At 40.5% G+C, this 27,066-nt stretch overlaps 1 protein-coding gene across 1 annotated transcript; it reads left to right on the forward strand.

Moving 5' to 3' along the window:
• Positions 1-346: 346 nt before the first annotated feature.
• On the forward strand, positions 347-26,486 carry clgn (calmegin). The gene is given in 16 exon segments (XM_030146972.1): positions 347-567; positions 3,607-3,888; positions 5,164-5,237; positions 5,411-5,469; positions 5,873-6,014; positions 12,151-12,232; positions 12,317-12,509; positions 12,618-12,709; positions 12,712-12,809; positions 13,521-13,634; positions 14,199-14,355; positions 21,522-21,737; positions 21,886-22,002; positions 22,731-22,875; positions 22,962-23,101; positions 25,125-26,486. Coding segments are annotated over 15 exon segments (1,986 nt in total). The 5' UTR covers positions 347-567; the 3' UTR covers positions 25,200-26,486.
• The last annotated feature ends 580 nt before the right edge of the window (positions 26,487-27,066 follow it).

The raw sequence follows: 27,066 nt of genomic DNA on the forward strand, positions 1-27,066 counted from the left end.
TGAACATTCTGTAGTACAATTTACTGAAAATAAACTTCTACTTTGAAGTCCCGATGCAGATCAATTTCTGTAACATTAACGGACCTCTAGAAAGAAGAGAGATAGCGATAAAATGCCGTTTTTCTCAGTTGATTTTTAATAAATATGGTAGCTGCTGTTCATTTGTCATTATATTATTGTGTATGATATATTTGTTATTACAATGGCAACAGAAATTAATCTTAAACTAAATTACTCTTTTACATTTGTGGTTTAGGTCATTTCATAGATTATTTTCTTCTATGCAATTATCAGTGAAGGCACCATACACGGCCCTCGTATTATCGATGTGCGCATGCGCCTTTTGCCGACTTTCACTCGCCATCAACCGCGTCGCTCACCGTTATCCGGGCCGGACTGTCATCTACGGTCAGTCTGGTGCAGCCAACTGTCTTGTTTTTTCAACCGTGTTCGGCTGTTTTCTGCGATATCCGGCGAATCACTCTTTGGTGTGTTTTTCTTTTTCTCAGTTTGGACAAGCTGCATACGTCAAGCGTTTTTGTGCAATACACAGAAGGCAGCAAGAAGGTTTGTTTGCATGGGCTCATTCATTCTCTCCATCCCTCCCTGTGCGACATCTCCGCTAATTTTACAAGCTAACACTTGCTATCTATTAAATTTCTCAGTCTGTTAAGACATTTTCATTCCACTTTATTTTCAGTGTATTCAGGTTTGTTATTACCAAGACATTTTGCATAATATCCTCTTCACAAGACCGTTAGTTTATTAGCTATTAGTTTATTATGGTAAGCTAGCATTGGTTGCTTGTGATTGGCGCGCCGTCCAGCTAGCTAGCAGTAGCTAACGGAGCAGGTGCAGCCAGAGCCGTTCATCTAATAGAGTTTGGACATTGCAGTGTTCGGTGGCAGCCATATTAGCCTTGTCTTGTGACCTTTTCTTTGCAATTCCTACTAATTGGAAATTTCAAGTCTTCCTCCACCATGTAAATGACACAAAAGCTTGCTAGACGACTGTATGAGCCTTATACAGTGACTGTAACACCTGCTTTGTTGAGGACCAGGGGGAAGTTAGACCCTGAGAGGAGTTTGTGGGGTTTTTTTTGTTTTTTTTTTACTGTAGACGTCAAAAGAAGAAAACTTGTATTGAATCCAAACAGAAGAGCTAGTTCTTATAGATTTAGTCGAAGAAAGTGACTTAGATGCACTTCAAATGAGTTCCATAATTTGACCAGTGATGATGTGGGGGGGATGTGGGAGATGAATGCCAGGACTTCATTTTATTAAACACAGGTAAACATTTGACAACCAACCAGCTTTTAACCTTTCACTGATGCTATTATGCTACTCAGTGCTATTAAGTATTATGTATAGTATTAGGTAGTGTGTTACCCTTGAGTTGGACACCTGATATTCCTTAGAAGATGAATCGTGTGTCTTGGACATAGATGATGTAACCACCTAAGGTTTTGACTGCCTTCTGTGCACTGTGCATAGCAGTACCTGGGAAAAATATGTGATTAGTTTTATTGATTTTTATTCTGTCATTGATTTTACCAGCTGCTTAAACAGTCTAACCCCTAACCTACAATATTCAGTGATATTTTTACTCCCGCAAGTGAAATGATCATCTCTTCATTCTCATCCTATGTCAATGGAGAATCCCTTTTATCCCCTCATGTTGTCATGTTAGTGAAGAGAACAGCCCTCGAGTGGGACTCGGAGTTAATTAGTAACTAAGAGAAGTGTGCTGCACCCATGCTTTTCATTTCCTGCTGCTCTGAGCAAGAGTGAGCAGGTGTGCCCTAATCAATAGAAGGTCACTGAGTCTGTTGTTTGATGTAACACACATCTGGGAATGTATCACTATTCAGCTGATTATGTCTAAGGAGGGTGTATTGTGTATTCAAATATGCTGCTTGTGTGAGATGTTTCTGTTTACCATAGAGAGCATGTCTGGATGTGGTGAATACAACAGAAATGTGATCTAGAGTCTAGGAATGTCTGATATTGATACTTGGGTTGATATTTCATAAATAGTTTCTAAATAATTCCAATTAATGACATTACTCCAACTTTGTGCCACTTCTATAATATAATAACAATAATAGTGGAATATTGCTTACTGTTCGACCCATGTAATAACAATAGTTTGGAGCACAACTGACTAATCAGCCAGCCATGTCAATATCACTGACATGTCTAAAATAAGCAATGTTTATTACTGAAATATCCAAACAAGTTACAAAAACAAAATAAAACAGTGTGTTGCTAATTTTTCATAGAACTTGTAGCAGAAAAAGAATAAGGTGTCACATGATGGTGTCATTAAAAGAGTCCTCGTTGGACATTTGACAGTGACAGGAAATGCTGATGAAGACAAGGCAGATGGCAAGGCAAACTTATTTGTAAAGCACAATTCATACACAGGGCAATTCACAGTGCCTTATAAAAATGAAAAAAAGACGAGTTAAAAACACACAATTTAAACATAATCAATAAAACATAAATAATAATCAATTAAAATAATGTAAAAGAGAAGAGTGCAAATAGAACACTTTCATATGAATCGTGGAACAAAGCCATTTTCAGCCTGGACTTAATCATTGTCAGAGCAGAGGCCTGTCTTACATCATCAGGAAGACTATTCCAGAGTTTAGCTGCATGGAACTGAAACGCAGCTTCACCATGTTTAGTCCTGTCTCTGAGCATCAGCAAAAGACCTGTCCCTGAGGTTCTCAGGGTTCAAGATGGTTCATATGGGACCAACATGTCACAGATGTACTTTGGTGCTAGACCATGGAGAGACTTATAGACCAGCAGAGCTGTTTAAAAGTCTGTTCTCTGAGCAACAGGAAGACAGTGCGGAGACCTGAGCACAGGACTAACATGGTCGTACTTCCTGGTTCTAGTCAGGACCCAAGCAGTAGCATTCTGAATGTACTGTAGCTACAGCTCATTTAGAGAGTCCAGTGAGAAGGCCGGTACAACAGTATATTATGCTAGATAAAAAAAATGCATGGATATGCATGGATGAAATGTTATCTTGGTTTCACTCCACTGTTTTTAAACATGTAAATAGAAACAATCATCAATATCACGCAGAATGATTGCAATTATCTGAAATAGTTGTAATTTTACCATTATGTAATAATCGTGACAGGCCTATTCATGTTGGAAGAAGAATGAGATACATTGAGATGCCATTGAAAGAGTCAAATGCTAGTGAAATGATGTGAAAATTACAATTACAAAATATGTGTGACCTAACTATTTAACTACCAGTGAACAGAAATGACTCACAATTATGCAAAATAATCATGATGAGGTGATAATGTAACAACTGTGACAGGGCTACTGAGGTCATATAGCCTTGCATCATCCCTCCATCCTTTTATGCACTCGTTTGCCCTATTTATAACGTTGACACCCCCTGCATGCTCACACCCCATTGCTCTCCATAAATAAAATTTTTCTCACTCACACCTGCTCCACCCTCCCATCCCCCTCTTTCATCTTCATCCTCCCATATCACACCCTCCTCTGCTGCTCAGTCTGGGCCCTCACTGTTATCACCCTCTGTTCATGCATTCCCCCTCCTCTTTTCCAGATGAAGTTGGACAGGGGTTGGATGTGGTGGGTGCTGCTCCTATCCTCCCTGGTTGTGGCAGCAGTGGCAGCCCATGAAAAGCAGCTAGAGGCAGACATATCAGATGTTGAGGAGGATATGGGCTTAGACGAAGAGGAAATGAAGGTTCTGATGGAGGAGGAGGAGGAAGAGGAAGCAACAGTGATGGATGAAGAGCAGTCTGATGACACAGAGGACAAGGTTGCAGCGAGTGGAAAGGGAGCCTCTGGCAAGACTGGCACTGATGCCAACATCTCTTTCCAGGTCAGACCTGGTGCATAGGGCAAGTTAAGGCCATAGGATTTTTAAGAGACTTGTTTGTACTTTAGAACTAGAACAAATAAATGCAAAATCTCTTCTTTTTAATTGGTAGTAAATAGGGCTGGGAATCTCAGGGTACCTCATGATATGATACGATACACAATACATGGCTCATGATAACAGTAATTTCTCAATATGACAACTGTGATTATCAATATATTGCTCTTAATAACCTACGATATATTCGAGTGTTTATGGGGGTGAAACGAAAACAAACAAAAATTAATTTCATAGTTTATATTTTGCAGCATAATTTAAACAGAGTACAAACAGCAATAGTGCAAAATGATCACACTGTTTTAGTGCAACATAACTGTAAACAGGATTTTTTAGGTGTCTGACAAACAGTGACACTATTTTAAACAACATCATGACTCACGTAAATATACATGCCACTTTTAATATGCGTATTATCTGTACACATTATAAGCTTTGCGCGTGTATGTTCTCACCGTTACTAGCCCCCTGTCCAACCTGAATCAATGTATCAAATACCATGCACTAAGGGGTTAGGGATTACGGTTATGTGAACCATAGATCTTGGCGTAGATTGACACATCATCAAATGGCGCTGAATAAAATGCAAAAGGTCGAGAATGCATAGTATAGCACACCAAATGCCGTAAGAATTGGTGTGACATACAATGCCGTTTCATGAGCTCAGTTTCATATTAAAGTCATTCAGAAAACATGACATCTCATGTCTCTCAAGGGTGCATGTTTGTTGTGCTGCCCATGTATCGTATTTTTGTGAGACAGTTCTTACTTACCTACTGCAAAGTCCTTATCCAGCTTTGGCCCATCCGCACTATAAAAACCAAAGCAAGTCCACACTTGATTTAAACGATGCATCTTTCAGTTTAACTTCACGGCTCGAGTCCGCCATATTAGTGCCATTGTTTGTTATTCTTCTTCTGTGACTTCGGCCCAATTTTCAGCCACTTGCATGAGGCGCGCCCCCTGGATGACATGTAAAATGGTGACTCGACTGAGGAGGATGTGAAGTGAAAGTGAAAGTAGTTTATAGAAGCTATATTTTACTAATAATAATAATTAAAAAAAAACGATATGCAGCGAGAGCGGATTGATAATCCATTGTAAGATTAAATATCGTGATAGTTTGCCATATCGATATTTTGTCACACTCCTACTAGTGAACATTTGCATTATGTGAAAATGGCTTTTAAAACAGTTTTGTTTATGTGTTTTGACCCCCAGGTAACATACAAGACTCCTGTCCCCACTGGTGATGTCTATTTTGCAGAGACTTTTGATGATGGATCTCTGGACAGGTACAGCAGATTTACCACCTGATGCCGCCAAAAATCAAGCATCAGTTTTTGGTGCATGCAGGGTTACTTCATCCCCCAATGGTATTGAGTGACACGGGTGACTTACAGAATCAGCTGTGTGTGTCTTCACACATGTATGCAAGCTGAGCACTTTATATTGTTAATCTTCACAGATGGCAGCTGTCAAAGACGGTGAAAGGGGATGCAGATGATGACATTGCTAAATATGATGGTATGTTGCCTTTCTCACACTCCTCTAATCCAGACATACTATTATTAATTTAAACATGAAGAAGTGCTGTGTGTTTGTAGTTTTGGCTGCTGTTCATACTGGTTCTAACACTTTATTTGGCAGTGTGATTCCAGAGGTCGCAGCTCCTCATCTCCAGACACTTGTGCAATGTCATGTTGACTTCAGTGTGACAGCTGTCTTGAAAAACAGTGTGCAATCACATGCACAAGCTGTTAAGGCAAATATTATCAAGACTTATAGAAATGACTATGACAGGATGGCACAGATTGTAACTGAAGAACATAATTGTCCATAATAAGTGCTGTCTGTGCTTCTATTTGATACGTTAAATATTGTCTTTAGTGTGTGTTTTTCTTCCTCTCTCTCCCGTGCCTGGCTGTAGGGAAGTGGTCTGTGGAGCAGCTGAAGGAGAATAAGGTTCCAGGGGATCAGGGGCTAGTGCTCAAGTCCAGAGCCAAACATCATGCCATCGCTGCTATGTTAAATAAACCTTTCATCTTCCAGGATGAGCCTCTGGTCATACAGTGAGTTTACAGTTTTTATTATCCTGTCTTTGGTCTTTATTGAGTGGATATGCAGGGGCCTGTATCACAAAGTATGTTTATCAGACCCAGGATAACTATCCTTTGATTTAGCAGTCAATCTACGTTCCTACCCTCACCTATGGTCATGAGCTTTGGGTCATGACCGAAAGCACAAGATCCCAGATACAAGCGGCCAAAATGAGTTTCTTCTGTAGGGTTGCTGGGCGTACCCTTAGGGATAGGGTGAGGAGCTTAGTCACCAGGGAGGAGCTCAGAGTAGAGCCGCTGTTCCTCCACATTGAGAGGGGCAAGCTGAGGTGGCTCGGGCATCTGTTTCAGTTGCCTCCTGGACGCCTCCTTGGGGAGGTGTTCCAGGCACGTCCCACCAGGAGGAGGCCTCGGGGAATACTGAGGACATACTGGAGAGACTATGTTTCTCGGCTGGCCTGGAAATGCCTTGGGTCCCCCCGGAAGAGCTGGAGGAGGTGTCTGGGCATCCCTGCTAGATTGTTGCCTCTGCGATCTGGTCCCGGATAAGTGGTAGAAAATGGATGGATGGATATCTATCCTGTTTGACAAAACCAATCATTTGCAACCATGTTAAGTGGTATCACCAAGATGGTTATTAATCCTCCAACCCTGGTTATGAACCTGTTCACATATAGGGGGCTGTGTTAACTCCAGATGACCAATCACATACATGGTTCAGTGTTGATTAGCTGTATATACTGTATCTCGCAAGAAAAGTAAACTGTAATATTAAACCGTTTTTAAAGGATTTTATGTAATATTGATATTCCAAACTCTCAACAGTAAGGGTAAAGGATTACCACTATGTATCCACAGAGTGCATCACTCACTGAATAAGGTTTTATGTGTTGCATCATTTGATAGTTTACATCAGGGGTATTCAAATCTGGTCCTCGAGGGCTGGTATCCTGCACGTTTTAGATATTTCCCTCTTCCCCTCACCACTGAAGACCAGCAGAGTGAGTCATCATGGATTGAGGGTTTATTAGTCAATCCACCAGAGTCTGCCCGTTGTGGCTGGCCCTTTCATATTGTCATGTTCCCAGGTCTCCTCTATGCATGCACATTGCATATGTCAGAATGGCGGCTAGTATGGAGCAAAAGAAACAGGCTGGAATATATTCATACAAACAATAGCAGTAAGTGCACATTCATTGATTTCTTTCACATTATAACTTTTGTCATTGGAACCAAGCAAGCAAGCCTGTCATATAAGCATTCAGTGCAAGTCAAGTCCAGTCAGGGAATCCCTGGGCTTTCCCGATTCCAACCGGCATCTGTAACTGCAGCACTGAATTGGTGAAGCAGGTTATTTAGCATTGATTAACAAATATTCCAAAATGTCTAATATGCATGGCTTCCTTTAATAGAAGAACCTATGTTTGTAATAATTCTGTAAGTTTGAAGTTTCGTTTAGCCTAGTGGGTAAAAAAAAAAATACACAATGTACTTGCAAATGGATTGTTGGCCAAAACTTGATTATTAAGCATAGACTGTATTAAAGCAAGCTATTAATTTTAATGAATTTAAAGTAATTTCTGTTAAGAAAAGTTCTTATAACACCTCTGTGTTGGATGTATGAACATTTTATCTACAAGTTGTTAGTTAATATAGCAATGTTGACATATGGAAAGACCCTGTAACCTGTGGGGGTTGATTTCATACGAGTGGCAATTAAAAGGTCAGCAGCTGCAAAAACTCGGGTTTGTCTGACCTACCACAGGGATTAACGTTCTCCGTCACCACGACGGATTTCCGTCAAATGGAAAATTGAGGGGGGAAAAAGTCATATTGAGGTAACTTCCCCACGTGACTCTGCGATCTGTCCTGGGTCTACTGTCCTGGGTCTGCAGTGTTTAACACAGGCACGCCACGCACAGGGTGCTGATAGGTTTAACAGTGATGATAATAAGATGACTTCTTTATTTTTATGTCGGGAGGAGAGGATTGATGACTATCTTTGGGATGGAAACGCTGCTCATTTCTGTGCCTCAGAAACACATGGACAAGTTCAGCTTTACCGAAGTTCAGCCTCCAGACTAACTTTAGTTAGTGCTAACAAGTAGCTTTCATTATGAAAGAACCACAGCGAAAAGGGAAGAAGACAGAACTGATCTACATGGACCTTCATGTTTGGGTTCATAGCTTATCTCCTCTTGCCGGTATATGACTAGTGTGTGTGTTTGTGTGTATGTGCCTTTCCCGTGCGTGCGGCTGTGCGCGCCGCGGCCTTACGCGGTTACGCGCCCGACTGCATAAAGTGCTTTATTTGACCCGTTTAGCATCTTATTTCTATCTGTGTGGTACAGTACGAAGATAAAACTGAATGAATGAGTAACACCCTTGGTATTTGCAAAGCCCACTGTATTTTAAATACCCTCAGAGAGTATCTGTAACGGAATAGAATTTCTGTTTCAGTTGACGTAATTTCTTCCAATCAAAAGAGAACATGATATTGGCGGGGGGGGGGGTGGACGCAGGGTTTGACGACGTACAGATTATTTTGGCTAGCATAAACGACATCATGGACACGTTTGTAGAGGAAGGTGCTGAAGTGGTAACTATTGAGAGATGCGTGAAAAATAGATGGAGGTGGGCATGGCTTGATGAGAAGGGAGACGAAGGAACTCCAATTAGATCATGGTGCAAAAAAATGAAACATCCTGGTGCGTGCATGTACGTAGTTTACCACAAGAAAATTCTGTATGAGTTGGTTAGGGTTACATTTACACAGACATTTTCCCCAAAATTCATGTGCTGTTGGAGTTGGAGTTATGTTTTAGGAATTCCTAAATTGTTAAATAAAAAGTTTTTCACTCATTTTTTGCAGTAAGACAGGGGTGACCAACCCTGGTCCTCGAGAGCTACTATCCTGCATGTGTTAGATGTTTCTTTTGTTTCTATGTTTCTATTTCCCTCTTCCAACACACCTGACGGTTGTTATCAGGCTTCTGCAGAGCTCGATGATAAGCTTATCATTTGAATCAGGTGTGTTGGAAGAGGGATACATCTAAAACATGCAGGATAGTAGCTCTCGAGGACCAGGGTTGGTCACCCCAGCAGTAAGGTTTTCTTCTAGTTATTATTTTCACTGCTTCAAGGTTTTCCATACCCTTTAAAAATTACCCAGAGAGCACCAAAATTTACCTGAAGCTTTAAAAATTTCTGGGGGAGGACCCCCAGACCCCCCACCAATACCACTCATGACATTTTTTCTATCCATGTTACCAGTCTTCTACACCTGTACACTCTCCCATTCAGTGTGTTTTACAGTATTGCCAATTTTGACAATATAAACTTGTACGTTATAGTGGGTATTGTATATGCATCATTTTTAATAGGGCCAATGATTTTGACCAGAAGAAAATTTTCAGTCAGATGAAAAATTTTTGCTTTAATCCTGACCTACCATCAAAATGCCTTGTTGATGATTATTTTTTCTCCTCCATCCATATAGTTAGGGTTAGGTGTGTATCATTACATTATCTCTGTTCTCTCTTTCTCTCCCTCTCGTCATTACACTGTTTTAAATTAAAAGGCAGCTTTAAAGGGTTTAAGATTCATTATAACAGTGAATAATGAAATTTCAGCGTAACGCATAAAATTAGTACATATTTTGTACTTTGTATACCTTTTTTAAATATTTATAATCCAAATAATATTTGTTAATTGATGCTAAATGACCTGCTTCACCAACCCCGTGCTGCAGAGTTACAGATGCTGATTGAATCGAGAAATCTCAGGGAACTCCTTGACTGACAACTACCCACCCCTTCTCTGCTGACTTGCACTTAATGCTTCTATTACAGCTATATGATTGTGATTGCTTGGTTCAAAATATTACAATGATAAAAGTTACAATGTGAAAGAATACAAAGAATGTGCACTTACCGCTACTGTTTGTATGAATATATTCCAGCCTGTTTGTTTCTTTTGGTTTATCTTAGCTGCCAGTCTGACAGATACGCAAATGTGCATCCATAGATGAGACAGATTCTGACAGGTGCAATGCACATGTGTAGATGAGACCTGGGAAAACGACAACTGTACACGAAAGGGTCAACCGCAGTGCCATTCTTAATTACCATACTGTATGAATACCACTAAGAGGAGTAAAGTTTTTTGAGAGAAGAAGAAGGAATTCAATAATAACAAACATGGCGATGACAGACTATGTATTACCAGGTGGCGATTTGTCAAAAGAAACGGGGGGATGTTTTTTGTTTATTTGTTTTTTTTTTATCATGAAAAAACAAGCAATCGACAGGCCTAATTCTTTTTTAAGTTAGCGGTAGGCCCTATTACATGTTGAACAGTTAAACATTCATCTTTAATGCAAACTAAAAATACATGAAACTAGGGATGCACCAATACGAGTATCGAGCTTCGGCTCCGATTCTCAGTGTGTGTACTCGTACTCATAAAATATATCCAATACAAATGCACTGATACCACTTATGGCCGTGTGACATTCACAGTTCAGTGCAGCAGGTACGAGGAGGAGGAATAATGTGTTGAGATTTTTCAAAATAAATGACGGTCATAAAAGTAACGCTGACTGTAAGTAACGTTAAAGACACAGACAGGTACGGACAGAGCGTTCTGTCCGTCCTCTGCTACATTCCGTCCGTTTTCCAGGTGCTGGTGGATGCGTACCAAAACACAGAATACCACCAGGAGTACAGAGCGGTGCGGACTGCTGCCAGCGGAAGTGAAAACGAAACTTATCACTTATCTTTTCTCTTACCAGCTGAAGCTTTGCTTTTAACCTTACTAGCAAAAACGCTGCACTATTAGTATCACATTAGTGTTGCCTCTGTCGTCTCCCTGTTGTTATTACTGACTTTCTTCTTCTTTCTTCTCAAAAAAACTTTACTCTTCTTCGTGGTATTTGTCCAGTATGGTTAGTTCAGAGCCGCGCCCCCTGGTGGATTAATTGAGAAATGTTCATTCCAACACATTAAATGTCAGTAGCAGCACTTTTTTCCAGTCAGACTAATGACAACGACAATAAAGCACATTTACTAAAGGAACCAACAACTGGAATGGGATTATTAAGTACTCGTATTGGTACTCGGTATCGGCAAGTACTCAAATGTAAGTCCTTGTACTCGGTCTGGAAAAAAGTGGTATCGGTGCATCCCTACATGAAACATTTAATTTTTCTGCGACCGCCACACCTGCAATTTGGAGATGGCCTAAATAAGTTTCAGGACCATGGATAAGGCTGATCACCCCAACATGGTAGAGGATTTATGGTGAATGGGGCAACTCAGTCAGACTGTAAAACATAGCATAAACCTAATCGATTTAACATCTATGTCTAAAATAATTCAGCTAATTAGACTAAGTAAACAGTTTGCTCTGATGTCGGACTTCATGTGTGACCTTATACATGTTCTCATGTACTGTACTGCAGACATACGTCCGTACGGCCTGCTGTGTGTACCTTGTGCATACTGAGTGGCATTTGAGAGAGAGGGAGAGACACAAAGAGAGAGACATTGATATATACAGAGAGAGATAGGTAAGGTATACAATGTATTTAACGCACCCTGGGTATTACTACTGTTGATATTGAGATTATTAGTTTTCCTTAAATATGTCAGTAGTTTTTCACTAACTCACAAAGTTCCGCCATTTCTGGAAATTATTTTCTTCAAAACTCAACACTGCCTTGATGGTTCCCAGTGGTACTGCTCTGTTTCTTCATTTGGGTATGCATCCACACGCTCCAGGAGGACAGAATATGGATGTAATGAATGCAGAGGACGGGGAGAACACCCCATCATATATGTTCTCTTTAACGTAGAGTATAAAGGAAGAAGAGCTGACAATACCATTGTGTGTTAATGTGAGTTTGTATTCTGATCAACACCACTCCTTAAAGCCACAGTCGATCTGACTTTAATAACAGTTTATATGTAATAATTGTAATTGTAATAAAAAAAAACAATATGCTTACGTGGTTAGACGCCATACCTTCAGCACCTAAAACAATTTTAGCCACAGTCTTGTAACTTTGGCACATTTAAGCAGTCTGAGTAAGCAACAACATAGCTGTTTAAAATAAGGGTATTTTTGTGTGTTTGTAATCTGGTTGCAGGTATGAAGTAAATTTCCAGGATGGGATTGACTGTGGTGGCGCATACATCAAACTTCTCTCAGACACCGGAAGTCTCAATCTGGTTTAGTGCTCTGTTATTCAGTGGCCGCTCACTAGGGTTTTTTGGGACCTTCTAAGTTGAACTCGGGTGTGTCTTACACTACAGGAACAGTTCCACGACCGCACACCTTATACCATCATGTTTGGGCCTGACAAGTGTGGAGAGGACTACAAACTGCACTTCATATTCCGCCACCAGAATCCTCTAAACAAAGACGTGGAGGAGAAACACGCGAAGAGGGCTGACGTGGACCTCAAGAAGTTCTACACTGATAAAAAGACTCACCTTTACACCTTAGGTTTGCAGATCATTTTGGCAGAATGTACAGGACTGAAGTATCGTACCTTTATCTGGCTGTTTGTAAATTTCTAATTTTTATTTCACACTCTCTCTTTCACACTGTCAGTCTTGAATCCAGACAACAGCTATGAGATGTTCATTGACCAGTCTAGTGTGAGCCGCGGCAGCCTGCTGCATGATGTAGTGCCTCCAGTCAACACCCACCCAAAGAAATTGATGACCCAAATGACTCGAAACCTGAGGACTGGGACGAGAGGGCCAAGATCCCTGACCCTGAAGCTGTGAAGCCTGACGACTGGTGAATACAAACCCCTGAACACAAAAAATGTGGAGAGAGCACATTTGCTAAAACATTTAGCCGCTCAGTGTACCCACAATGCTGCTCTGTGGTCAGCCACATGAAGAGCTCATCAACGATATCTGTAGTTTTTCCCTCTTGCACCAGACTATAAATACTGTTGATTAGAAACCAAACATTTTCTTATTATCATTTTACAAATGTTTTGATGTCAAAAGTTTTACAACACTTATAATTATGGGTTATAATGGTTTGTCTATTCATTTTGTCTATTTCCTTTAGCAATTGTCTTTTTCTATTTCAACACTATTTCAACAGTTATTTTTTAGTTATGCAGTTTACTACTTACCTTGTGTTTTGGAACTGCTAGAAATTTTAAAAGCTAAACAAAAACTGAAAAGGAACATAAATGTGATGTTGTTTTAGGTGTGTGTAGGTCTCTACATACATGTGGTCTCTTCAGCTTAAAAGTGAGGAAAAAAAACTAAGCTCAGTCACAACCTTTAGCGTGGGTCTTTCTTTTAAAGAAACTGGAGATTTTCTAAAGTTTTGAAAGCAGTATATGACAGGGCAGCAGGTTCCACCTGGATTAGACTGGAGCAGTGTATTCAGTTCTATGTTTGGAGCCATCTGTAGGTCTTTCTGTACCTTGAGGCTTGTAGACCTTTTACATTCTTAACAAATACTTCTGTGTGAATATACGTGTCACAGGGATGAGGATGCCCCTGCAAAGATTGAAGACCCAGATGCACTGAAGCCAGAGGGATGGCTAGATGATGAACCAGAATTTGTTCCAGACCCTAATGCAGAGAAGCCAGAAGACTGGTAAACAACCCCCACACAACTCCACCTGTGTTATTAAACCTTTTTACTAGTAACCAGTTTAAGGATTTATGTACTCATAACTGAAGTGATGTAGTTTAGGTTGATTCAGTCATTCATCCTCTGAAATGCGTTATCCTGGAGAGCATCTCCACATAGAAAGCCCCCACCTCCCTAGCAGGTGTTTGAATTGAACCCAGGACCTTCTTGCTGTGAGGCAACAGTCCAGTGCATCACCGTGTCGTGTAGCTAAATGGAAAACACACACTAGAAGTTGTTCCTTTTCTAATACATACGGCGGTACACGTCTGCTGTTATAACTGCAAGCCAAGCGGCCATGAAAAGGAAGTTTTTCCTCACCACTGTCACCAAGTGTTTACTCCTGGAGGATTCTGTTGGTTGTCTGTGAATTGGCTGTAGAGTTTGGTTCGACCAGTTCTAAATGTAGTGTCATGAGATAACTTTTGTTATCATGTGGCACTTTATAAATAAAATTTGACCAATGTATGGTTGGTTGTTAACATTTTTAAGCAATGGTCTTACCCGATTGCTCTGCTCTGATCATAGGGATGAGGAGATGGACGGTGAGTGGGAAGCCCCACAGATTCCCAACCCAGCTTGTGAAACAGCCACTGGCTGTGGTGAGTGGAAGCGTCCCATGATAAACAACCCTCAGTACAAGGGCAAGTGGAAAGCCCCACTGGTGGACAACCCCAACTATCAGGTAGTAACTGCTTTCACAGATACCCTTTTTTCCACTGAGGTGGTTTCAGAGCCAGGGCCTTGTCTGGAACCATTTTTTTCCCTGCTTGTATTGCCACAGACCTGGCTCAGGGGCAGAAAAAGTGGTTCCTGAGTAGATCCAACTCTTTTCTGGGTTACAACAGGGTGAATGAAAGACCAAATAAAACTTGGCAATCACTATATTTAAACAAACAGGATTAACATAGTGTCTGGTCTATGTAATCTAGCTAAACAAGAAGAAGACAACAGGTTAATTACAGACATGAAGCAACAAATGCCCATCCAGAACTGTCTTTCCTAACACCATGTACATTTCAAAAGGACCTGTCATGATAATCCTCTTTCCAGCATTGTACCAACTCTGCTGATTATCCACTTACATTGACAAGTGCAGCATACAGGTGAGGCTAGCTGCTAATATTAGTTGCTGGCTAATTGAAAACCCAACATACCTCACCGGCTGTCAAAACACTCTTCTTTTACCACAGTAAGAAAAGGGTTATCTGAGTAAATCCTTCTGATATATATGCAGCTGGTTCTGATGTGTCTTTAGTGGTTAAACAGTTGAGATAGGTAATTATATATTTTATAATAATATCTCTATTTTTTAACATTTAGGGCCAAATCTATTAAAGGCTTGTGTGTATAAAAATGTGTGCAAACTCATTGCACATGCAAAAAAATATACAAACTGATCTACTAACAGTGCTCACTAAGGGTTGCGTCTTTCAAAGGTGCAAAATAGCACGTCTGCATCCAGTTAGTATGTTTGCCTCAATTAATATGCAGTATGGGGCATTTCCACACAATTGTGTGTGTGCTGGGAGGAGAAAATGTAAATATATTAATGTAACACGCAAAGTGATTCATAAAACCCGAAAGCAGTTTTGCTAATGGAAACTGTGTCTATATTTAACACGTCTCAAAGAGAGGTGCAAACAGTTTGTATGCCTAATTGCACACACATGGCTGTGGTTATTGTCACAAAAAGGAGACATTGAAACAATGAAACAAGATGCAGAGAACGCATTTTTCACCCTTGTGTGAACATTTTTGGAATGAATGAGGAAACACTCATTAAAACATATCGCCTATCCAGCCTTGTCATTTTGGAGCTCAAAGTCAGAGCAGATTTGGAGCCAGCCACAAAAAGGAGTCATGCAATACCTGCAATGAGAAAACTCTGGCAGGTTTACATTTTTTTGCATCTGGGTAATTCCAGTGTACAGTAGCTATTAAAGCTGGGATCTCCCAATCCTGTTTTTCAGATGTGCTGTCTGAAGTTCTAAATGCCATGTCCCGCCAGATGACCCAGTTTATTAGGTTTCCACACACTCGGGACTTGTTGAATGAGACCAAACAAGGCTTCTTGGCTGTAGCTCATTTAATTTTTATTTGCTTCATCTACCAACACCTCTAATTCTATAGGGTCGAATTTAGCTTTGCGCTTTTGTGTCTCCAAACTCATCATGCTTCAAACCAACAAAAAACATGCAAACCCTCATTTAAACAGGCGTGTGTCCAACATGTTTGCACCTGTTGTCATTTACGCATTCACTGTTATCTCCATCTGCAAACCGTGGTTCAACCCCACACGCAAAATTCTTGATTGCGCACGCAAATTAGTACAGGCAAATTGGGATCTTATTAGATCAGGCCCTTAATGTTTCAGCTATAAAAATACTTTTTTATGTAGTCTTGACAGTTAAATTCATTCACCCGAACAAACTAATTCACTTACTGTATAAAGACTTCAACATTCACATATCAGTCCCTCCAGAAAAATGTGGGCAAAAATCCTTGATTATGTGATGGAATATGCAGGGTTTTTACGTGATTTTATGCAGTGAATTTGCAGGAATTTGCAAAAAATATGCAAAGAACTGGAGAAACATGCTTTTCGATGAGAAAAAAAAAAGATCCTTCGCCCACATCCTGTTCTAACTAGGCTACAACTAAAATAAAAATGTCTAATTACATCCTATGATAAGTAAACATACAAGAAGTGAGCATACACTCATGGATGATAGGATTCTGGCACCATGCTGGACTTCCAGCGTGCAGCGATCAGCAAGGGGGGGAAATTCAGGATATACATCATGTGTGCAAAAAGATCGGAGCCAGTACAATATCAAGGGCTCCGACCTGGGCTTTGATAAGCCTCTCACTCTGAAACTAATGGCTCCCAAGAAGTTCAACTACGGCTACTAGCCAATCAGTAGTAGCGAGGGGGCGGGTCTTGAGTGACAAACTGGTTCTGAGCCAACAACTTCAGAGTAGCCAACTGTACGTGGTGACGCTCATAGAGATGGAAGGCAAGCAGACGAAGAGTGGTGAGGACGTCCGACAGGTTCACAGTGGACAAAAAATAAGTGGTGTTGGGGTGGATAGAGGAGGTGGGAATGGATGGAAAGCCTTACAGCAGTTGGTGCCAAAACTTAAGACAACCAGGTGTTTGTTTTTGTAAATTATGCTTGTGCACATTGAAATATGCAATGAGCGGTAAAAAAAAAAGTACTTTTGGGGACCCGACGGGGTAACCCACAAAAACATGTGAGGATGGGTAAAAAAAAAAGAATTTTTGCGGGTACAGGCTTGGGTAAAATAAAATGAAATGCGGGTGGGTAGTGGGCAAGGAAGTGAAAAAATAAAAGAAGATTCATTAATGACAGTAATTAATGATCATCTAATTTCACCATGGTTGATCCACAGCCAGTTTGTTTTATTGTGAAGTGAGCTTTGAATCTGTTTACTCCCGGCCACAGACGTCATTGAGCAGCACATACTAGAGATTTATTGATGGCATACGGATTAGGCAAAAATAAAGCCCTTAAAAGTGAGTTACTGTGTAGACAGTGTGTTTAAATCACAGGTCGGGTTGGGTTGCGGGTCTAATGTACGCAGGTAAGGGCGGTCCTGTGTGGGACTCTGGCATGCATCACATGTTACCGGTAGCAACAGTCACCATATCATATAGCCCATCTTCAATGACCAGTCGTGTTGTCGAACCAAAAAATTTGCGTGTGTTCATTCTTGGCAGAACGCGATTTGGTATTCACTCTGTCCTAGCCCATTGTGAGTATCTGCAAAAAATTAGCAGAAGACAAAAATGTGCTTTCTCATCTGTCACTCTCCCGACAGGCATCCAGTTGTTTTATTAGACATGGCATCGCACCCCAGTTTAAGAAACAGGTGGCAGACAAGCTGCACAATTGCCCCTTCTTATTAAATATTGATGAGGCCACATGAAGCTGGTCTTGCGTATTTTAAAAATGTGTTAAGTTTGTTCAGAATTATTCTAAATATAGTTAGTTGTCCAATGTGAATTCAACAGCAGTAAAAAAAAAAAAAAAAAAAAAAAAAAAAAAAAAAAGATTATATGTATTAAGGTTGTTTTGGCCCCGACCTGTTATTTATAGGGAAGTAAAGCCGAAACCAAGTGTTATTACATCACTGTTGAAAGCTCAGCTCATACTTCCTGTGAGGGCTGATGGTTCACTGAGCGAAGTTTTCTTTACTCGTGCTGTAGACTATGTTCTGAAGGAAAAATCTCCACGGTAGTCCAATGTAAAAGGATGACAACATTTATTTTCTTCCACACGCGAAATCCTTGTACAGAAGTGTTCAAAATATATTTCCTTATTATAACTAAGAACTCTTACAGGTAAGTTACAGCTACGGTACAAAAACTGTGTAGCTTCAGTCCTCCTCTTCACTGCCAGCACGACACTGACTCCTCCACTTATGCTCCAGCACGAACATGTGATCTCTTCAAGGGACAGCTGTACCTCAAAGCAAATTCTAAACCGATCAAAACCTTTTATAAGCTTATCCATAACACAATATCACTCCTAAAGTTAACTCCATTCTACAGTTATGAATATAAACATGAATGTAAGCATATTAAACATTAGTTGGAATAAACAAGAATATAATTATCCTATCACTAAATACAGCTAGTGTTCTTTGGCTCCTATATCCCCTAATGCAGATCCAGTGGTGGATTAATGAGCAGAATTGCATTGTATTTGTGCAATACTCAAACAAGTAGTTTCCATCTGAAATTGCATGAAAAGGCACTATAACTTTGAACATTTTCTCCATGGGGCAAACCCCCCTTACTTGATGTGTATTCAGTGTGAGTTGGGTGGTTGAGGGGCCACAAGACCCTATTGTTCAGGGGCCTATGATTTCTTAATTTGCTCCTATGCAGACCTGTGAATTGCTGGATGTAGGCCCACCAACAACCCATTTCAAGACCCGACCTGAAGACAAATTTTCAGGCTTGAGATTTATTTTTTGTAATCACCCCTGTACATTACAATCACTATCGCATCTCAAGTAACTTTATGACTAATGCTTTGTTTAGACCAACATTACATAAATAATTTTTTTCCTGTATTGTGAAATGTTAGAATATCAAATTTAATACAGAAGTCTGTTATGAGGGGTGGAATGCTCTTTTTTGTGTCTAACCCTCTCCTTTTTCTGGGATTGGGGCAGGGCCCTATTCAGGCTCATTGGTTTTTTTTAGATCCCCCCTCCTTAAAAGCAGCAATTATTTTAAGCCTCAGTCACAAAGCTTCTTATGAATGATGGGTTGTACGAATCTCCTGGTTTGTACGAGATCTGGATGTTCGTTTGACATCTGGATGGGAGCAGTAGTTTCTTACGGCCGTCTCATGAAGTCAATATGGCTGCCGTTCAAAATGCAAGGGCAACTTGAGGCCTCTGTGAAAAAACGACATGATTTTTTGTCATACGAAGACCGCACAGTTGTAACGTTCTTTGTAAGGGTGCCTTGGGATCTTCCTACATCAGACCTATGGCCACTTAATGAATTATTTTGTCGTAAAGTTGCTGTATGGCACCCCTATGTGCTACTCACGGCACTCTCAAGTCAATAGTAGGAAGAGCTTATGGTTTTTCAGAATATTTAGATCAGTATATAAACAGTGGCTGTGCACTGAAAGTCTTGTGTCGTGATCATGGCATTCAACAGGTAATAATCCCCACAACAATGAAACTTCTACAGCTACAAGACAAAGAACCAGGAAGATGAAAGCGGTTTGTGGCCACTGTTGGTCCAGCAGCAGCAGAAGAGGAGGGAGATTCTGAGACGCTTAACGTAGTTTAATGCCCCAGAACAGTAATCATCACCAAAGTTCATGTGGACACCTCTAGTCATGTCCACTTTACCTCTGCAAAAATCAAACAAAACCACCCCATACTATGGATGCTGTCCACGTTCACCCTTTTCCTCTCCATATGAGCAAATTAAGAAAAGAGCATAGTTTAATCTGAGAGTATTGTTTTCATTCATTCATTCATTCATCTTCTGAACTGCTTTATCCTCGAGAGGGTCAAGGGGGTGCTGGAGCCTATCCCAGCATTAGAGATGTCCACGCATAATTTGGTGATGATTGATCGCTCTTTTTAGACATTAAGCTACATTAGGTTTTTACATTAAGCATTTTAGAATGTCCCGAAGAGATGCAGAGAAGACAAAGATGTTGGTGGGTGTGGCCATGGATACAGAGGCGGCACCTCTATTGACAGTATGAGACTGTGTGCATTACTACCCTCCTGTTATTTTTCCATATATAACAGAAGGGTAGAAGTTTGAGGAACATTGATATATGAACTAATGTGATTAAAGTTTGACCCAGCATGTATTTAATGTTTGGGATCATGCGCTGTCCATGGTATTGAAATTCACACTCCTGTATAAAGTGTTGAGGAAAACATGTACCTGCATCGTTTAACATAATAAAAATTAGGAGTCATAATAAGACATCAAATGAAGAAATTTGATTTAGAGGGTATAAGAATAAAACAAAGATACACAAGAATCACGTTAAAAACACTAACCGTCTATCACAGTGCCTAACTGTAACTGTCCATCACACACATTTTTCCATCACCTTGGTCCTTGTCACCCAGTGGACTGTGCATTATCTCCCTCCAGGTTTTGTGCTGTTTCTTCATGTTTATTTTTTTGTTAATAAAACACTTTCCCTCCAGCACTGTGCATTTGAGTCCAGTCATTCACTCCGGGACATTTTTTATACGACCCTCTCTAAGAATGCCACGAATCCCACAATAATGACGTACTACTGCCTATCAGGAACACCTGACGTCCACCTTAAGAATGCCGTGTGAATCTCTGCACGTTCATTCATGTAAACGCTGTAAGGGGCCCCTAATAACAATGAAATGTGTTCTTGTGATCTGCTCGTGGCCACCGCAGGAACATGGAGTTCTGAAATGGCTTCCTAATCCACAAACGTCATGCATTGTTCTTAGGTTGCTCCTAAGGCATTCATTAGGGTGCCCTACAAAAGGGGATTTCTTAGGGTGTTCGTGGAAAATCTTGCACAAAGTCCTCCACCTGGCTACAAACTTAGGAACCTTATACCTTATAATGTCACCTTGAGAAGGTCATACAAAATAGTCCATAAATTGGTGGCACGGTGTTTGTAGCCATTTGTAACAGCATTTGTGACTGAGCCTTTGGTGTGACAGTGAAAAAAACATTTACATTTACATCCCGCCCTGTAAGTGAGAGCGAGATCAGCCGCAGCTTTCCACACACATTATTCATTAGCAGTGTGGATAGGGAGTGGTGGGTCTCCTCTGCTCTGACTGCAGCTCGGACTGCAGCATGAGGCTACTGTGAGACTGACCGCCTGTGAGTGCTGTGAAATGGGGAAGGGCTCACGGAAGCACCCGGGGCTCATTGACGATCATAAGTGCAGATTGATGCGTGCTTTCACATCGTGTATTACATCACTACCCATGTCAGTTACAGTGCATATTTTCTTTTACTTCATGCGGAAAAAATGGCGGGGATGATAAGTCATGCAAGCCCCGCATATTTTGCGTGGAAATATGCCTTTTATGTAGCGAATATGCACCCTTTTTGAAAAAATAAGGACCCCCGCATAATGGGCCCTATTTGGTTGATTATGCATTGAATTATGCAATCGCATAATCCCGTTTTTCTGGAGGGACTGATATATCATCATATAACATCAACATGTTTGAAAGAAAGAAGTTGTATAACTGCCTGCAGGTAAATTGGATGAATATGCATCCATTTTACAATTCATAGTAAATAATCTTTGTTCTTTGCCTTCTCCATAGGGAGTGTGGAAGCCCCGTAAGATTGACAACCCAGAATTTTTTGAGGACCTGCAGCCGTTCAGGATGATATCCTTCAAGGCTCTGGGTTTGGAGTTGTGGTCGATGACCTCAGATATCTACTTCGACAACTTCATCATCACATCTCACAAAGAGGTGGCCGACCGCTGGGCCTCTGACAGTTGGGGGCTCAAGAAGCTGGTGGCCAGTGCCAACGAGGTCAGTGTGACCATGTCTTCTAAGGGCAAAAGCTACTTTTAGCAGCTATTTTTCATGCAGTTTAGCAGTATCAGTGAACCCTGAGGTCTGTGTTTTACTTTAGGGATGGGTGTTTCCTAAAATACTTTCTTGTGTCTTGTCACACCAGCCGGGAATTTTCTCTCAGCTGATGATAGCAGCCGAGGAGCGACCGTGGCTCTGGGTAATCTACATACTTACAGTAGCCCTGCCCATCGGACTGGCTGTGCTCTTCTGTTGGCCAAAGGTATGATAAAACCTCTGTGGAAAATTATTTACAGTTTATCAATTTTACATTATTTGATAGCAGAAATCCATCTCAACCTTCCTCTCTGAAAATGGGCCAAGTAGCTGTATTTATTGGGTTGCCAGTTAACAATAAATTTGTGAATTAATTTTCCGTATTGATGTAGAATAAGTGTGTGTTCTCTGGAAAAGTTTATAAATGTGGGCCTCAACAAAGTTGCATGAAGTGCAGAAGAAAGGTCTTAGTCACAAATTATGTACTATGATGAAAAAATTGTAAAAGACAAAAAAATTATGTTAAAATATCAGAGATGGATGTGACAAGATGAAACACCTCAAAAGTTTAAAATTTCAAAATTTAAGACATAAAAATGCCTTAAAGATGCAATAAGATTACAATTCTGTTCAAAGTTGAAATGGCTGAAGTTGAAAAATGACAAAACAGCTTAGACAGATGGAAACTATGTAAAAGAATACCTGAAACAGTGTTTCAACAACACAGAAAAGTCAGTTATGCGTTTGTGTATGTTAGATCGTAATCAGTTAGTGATGGCATTACTAGTTAACTGCTTGACAGAGGCTTGTTGTTCACGATCAACTCCCTGACATTCCAGCGAAGTTCATTTATTCTCCACATGTTGGAAAATACAGACGCACAATCTAATCTAATCTACAGGATCCTGGTGAGAGACCTAAAGCTAACTATGATCTGCCCTCTGTCCGTCCCAGAAATCAGATGATGATTATGTATACAAGAAGGTGGACCTGCCCCGGGGAGATGTAGAAGAGGAGGAGGAGGAGGAGGAAGACGAGGCAGCAGTGGTAGATGACGAAGACAAAGTGGCCGAGGCTGCAGAAAGTGCACAAGCAGCAGGTGAGGAAACCGAACATCAAACATCGGGGTGATTTTGCTGAAATTTTTATATCCTCTATTGTCATCCTTTGCTCTGCCTTGCTTAGAGGCAACAGAAGAAGCTGAAGAGGAGGAGGAGGAGGAGGATGGGGTGGGGATGGACAATGTAGAGGGAGATAATGAAGAGGACAAAGAGGAAGAAGGAGAGGACGAAAGCAAAGCTCCTGAGAGAACGTCAGAAGATGCAGTGAGTATCATTTTGGATTTGATGGTGGCGTGGGTGGATCCTGTGAACTGAGGAATAACCACATTCTCACATTTCACCTTTACAGACAGCGATGTATGCATGTGATGTACATATCACAGATCCATATTCTGGTATTCTCACACCAACCTTCAGGAGCTTCAGACAGCTGCAGACAGCAGTTATGAGCCACTTGAATGTCAGCACTCATTCTTAAAAACTTCTGTCAGTTATTTTGCATTAATGGGAGTTAGTTTGTCATTTAACAGCTTGTTACTACTCCAGACTATTTTATGTTGGCCCTTATAAATCTGCTACCAGTTCACCTCTGCTTCGTATGTGTATGTTATGATTTCAGTTTTAATGCACACATTAATGTAGGTAAAGACATCATTGGTGTTCACAACATAAAACTTTACTGTCTGAGACGTTATAGATTTTTTTAATTTACGTGATGCACTTCACTGCACCATTTCATCTTTTGAGATGCAATGAAGACTTTCCTTTTTCTTTCAGTACAGTACATTGTTACTGTAAAATCAAATTTTTCTCTGTTTTTCTACACTCTTCAGTTTTTCTACCCAACAGAGAGCAGAAGCCTTGCCCCTTCCAGCATGCCTTCAGAAAAAAATTCAATGGCGATCAATGGCAAGACATAATTGTTATCCCATGTGAATTATGTCACCATTTACACATATGATGTTTGACTGTTTAAAACAGGTTTGTGGTACAGATGCACGGTAAAGATGAAAATATGGGTGGCATGGTGGTGCAATGGTTGGCACCCTCACTTCACAGCAAAAAGGTTCAATGTTTGCTTCCCAGATGAACTATACTCGGCAGGTTTACTCGGGGTCCTCTGGTTTGTATGCTAGGTCAATTCTCTTGTCAGTGCAACCAAAGGCTGGAGTTGGTCCCAGGTTCTCTTTGGTGACAGTGTACTAGGATTGGCTAAAAGGTTGAAAAGTGAACTTTTAATTTACTATCTTAAAAGCCAAATAACAGCTGGTTTTGAGTGAAACAGGTCTCATCTCATGATACACGTCACCAACACCAAGAAGACTGTTACCTCCTATGGTTTTTTGCATATTTATCGTACTTGATTAACCTGTTTCTGTCTTATAATTTAATCATGCTTTTAGATGTAAAGCACTTTGGGCTTCTTTATGTTGTTGTAAAGTGCTATATAAATAAACTTTGATTTGATTTGACCTCAACATATTTCATCTCATTTCATGAGAGTTAGGTGGACTAGTATTTAAAAATGTGAAAATAACTACAAGTCCAGTCATTTTGTAGACACACCTTCAACAGCTCTGAACAGATCACGGGGAGAGAAGATTACAATGATGTTACCTCCACAACTTTTGGGTGTGTAGTTTTTACACATTTATGTTATCGGGCTTTTTTGACTTGCAAGCATTGTAAATGATTCAAAGAATGAGTCGAAAAATGATGTGCATCTCTCTTTTCATTTGATTAGCTGAAAATGGCGGAAAGGTTTCTGTCTAGCTTAAAAAGTTGTTCTACTCTACAACTCCGAACGCTGTTTGGAGTTTTCGACCAGCTGAGAATTGGGCAGCTGTGGTGGAGGTAGAGCGTATCATCCAATAACTAGAGGGTTGGCAGGTCAAATCCCACTCTGGGCACTTAGTCATGTGCCATTGTGTCCTTGAGCAAGGCACTTACCCACCCAGGGTAACTCACTGGTGTATGTATGAATGTTTGGTGGTCGGAGGGGCTGTTTGGCACAAAGTGGCAGCCATACTTCCATCAGTTTGGATGTGCTGTGGATACAGATGTTGTTCACCACCACCAGTGTGTGAATGAATAATGGCTTCAGTTTCAGCCCTTTGAGTTCAGACAAAAGAAAAGCACTATATAAATCCAATCCATTATAACTAACCAAAATAAAACCAAAGAAGAAAAATGCATGCATTATTTTTTTTTCTTGAGTGGCCAGCCTCTATTCATTAAATTAATTAAATTGTGTTTTTTGTCATTTCTTTCCTCACATAATCCACAGCCCAAGGAGGTAGAAGACTCAACTGAAGAGAGTCACAAACAAGCTGTGAGAAAGAGGAGGGTACGGAAAGACTGAAGAGGTTGGGTCCACCTAGTCTGCTGTCTCCCGTCCTGTCTATGGAAAGGTCCACGTCTCTGCTGCTTCCTCTCCCCCCCCTCTCCTCTTCCTTTCTGAATGAAGCAGCATGTCTTTCCTCCAACAACCACCTGGTAGCCTGCAGTCACCCCGGCTGCCCCATCCACATCTCCATCACCTTGGCTACACTCATTACACATCTGAAGGAAAAAAAAACATCCTCTCGTTGACATCACTTCCTCCTCCTCTATCAGCCTAAAAAGCCCCACCCCCTCTGTTTCTCCCACCCCTCTGTTCCACTTCACCTCATCACAGCTGTCAGTCTGAATAGAAGCCATTGAGGCTCTTCCCAGGTTCAGCTTCCAACCTTTTCCAGTGTTAGTATCTCCTCAGAGCTGAAGACCCTTGTCTTGGCCATCGACTCCGGCTCTTCATCCCATTTCTCAACATATCACAGGGGCTGCATCTCCAAAGTTGTTCTCATGTTCTTTTTTGGTCTCAACAACATGTTTAAGGATGTAATTGAGTTGGGGTTTTTTTCTTTCTTTCTTCAAAATGGTTTGGCTCTCCAGACAAGGCTGGGGGGAGGGTTAATGCCAGGCTGTGAGGACAAGGCTGGGGACATTTCAGCTGAAAAGTTGCCTCAGCTTAGTTTTTAAAAGATTACCTCTTTTAAAAAAAAATTGGATGATTTTGTTCAGATTTTAGCTAGTTTTTAAGAAGCATCATGTGTTTTTTTACTAAGTTATAGCAGGATTTAGCACTGACAGCTATATTGGTTTTCTTTTCTGCCAGTATGAATAAGCATTTAATACATGCAGTGTTTTGAGTGACTTGAGGCAGTTTTCTTAAATTCCACCAATGTGCTTACTCTGAGCCTAGGTCTATTTGAAATGTGTTGAATGATGAAATAATGTATTTGTGATGGAAAAAAATACTGATATTATTGGTGGTTGGGGCAAAGCAACAACATTTGACTGCCTCAGTCTTTGCTTGTCAAAAAGAAATAATAAATCTGCAGATATAAATAAATCTGCAGATATGAAATGTGTGAAGACCTGTCTCTTTCAGTCAGTACACAGCGGTGCTTTCCCAGACTTTCCACTAGATGCAGGGCTGATCCTAGATCGCTACCTGGGGAAGGTGTTGATGCTAATTTATTTTTTTTATATTATTGTCGGAAGCTTTTGTAGTTCACATCGCCAGACACTGGCAGAGATCCCTGTTTACATTTGTTTGCAAATTGTACATTGCTCTGAAAAAATAAAATTATTTAATACAAAAACCTGAATGTATTCTGTTACTTTTATTATGTTGGGGATGTGGATGAATTTCGCTTTCACTGGTAATTACTGTGTGGCAGGGTTATAGCTAACTAAGACTATCAGTTAAATATTTTCTGAACTAAACTGTCACTGTTAAAATCATCATAACTAAAACGAACTAGAATGATCCATGTTAATGGTTCAGAAATTTGGCTTGAAACAGCTCTGACAGAAAAAAAGCCACATTTGATTGGATCGTAGATGACAGGACACATTCACCTTCATTGAGCCTGATTAATCCTGAATTGTTAAAGAAATAAGAGTCTGAAATTAGTTGCAGTGGAAACAATCACTGCATAATTATCCAATGCACCGATCTGAACTGATGAATTAAATAAAGATTAGGGTTTTTTTTGTATTTGGCAAGGCTGTGTAGTAAAAATGCACATCCTGGAGTTGAGTCACTGAATATTAACTATTCCAAAACAGCTCAGTTTACTGTTCAGTTTGTCAACCTGGACATGTACTTCATCAGAGGACCTCGGTACATTGCTGAATTTTTTTTTTCCATAAGGCTGAGAAAATATCCTAAAATGCAGATT

Source organism: Sphaeramia orbicularis, chromosome 1 (assembly GCF_902148855.1).
Source record: "Sphaeramia orbicularis chromosome 1, fSphaOr1.1, whole genome shotgun sequence".
Classification (NCBI taxonomy): Eukaryota; Metazoa; Chordata; class Actinopteri; order Kurtiformes; family Apogonidae; genus Sphaeramia; species Sphaeramia orbicularis.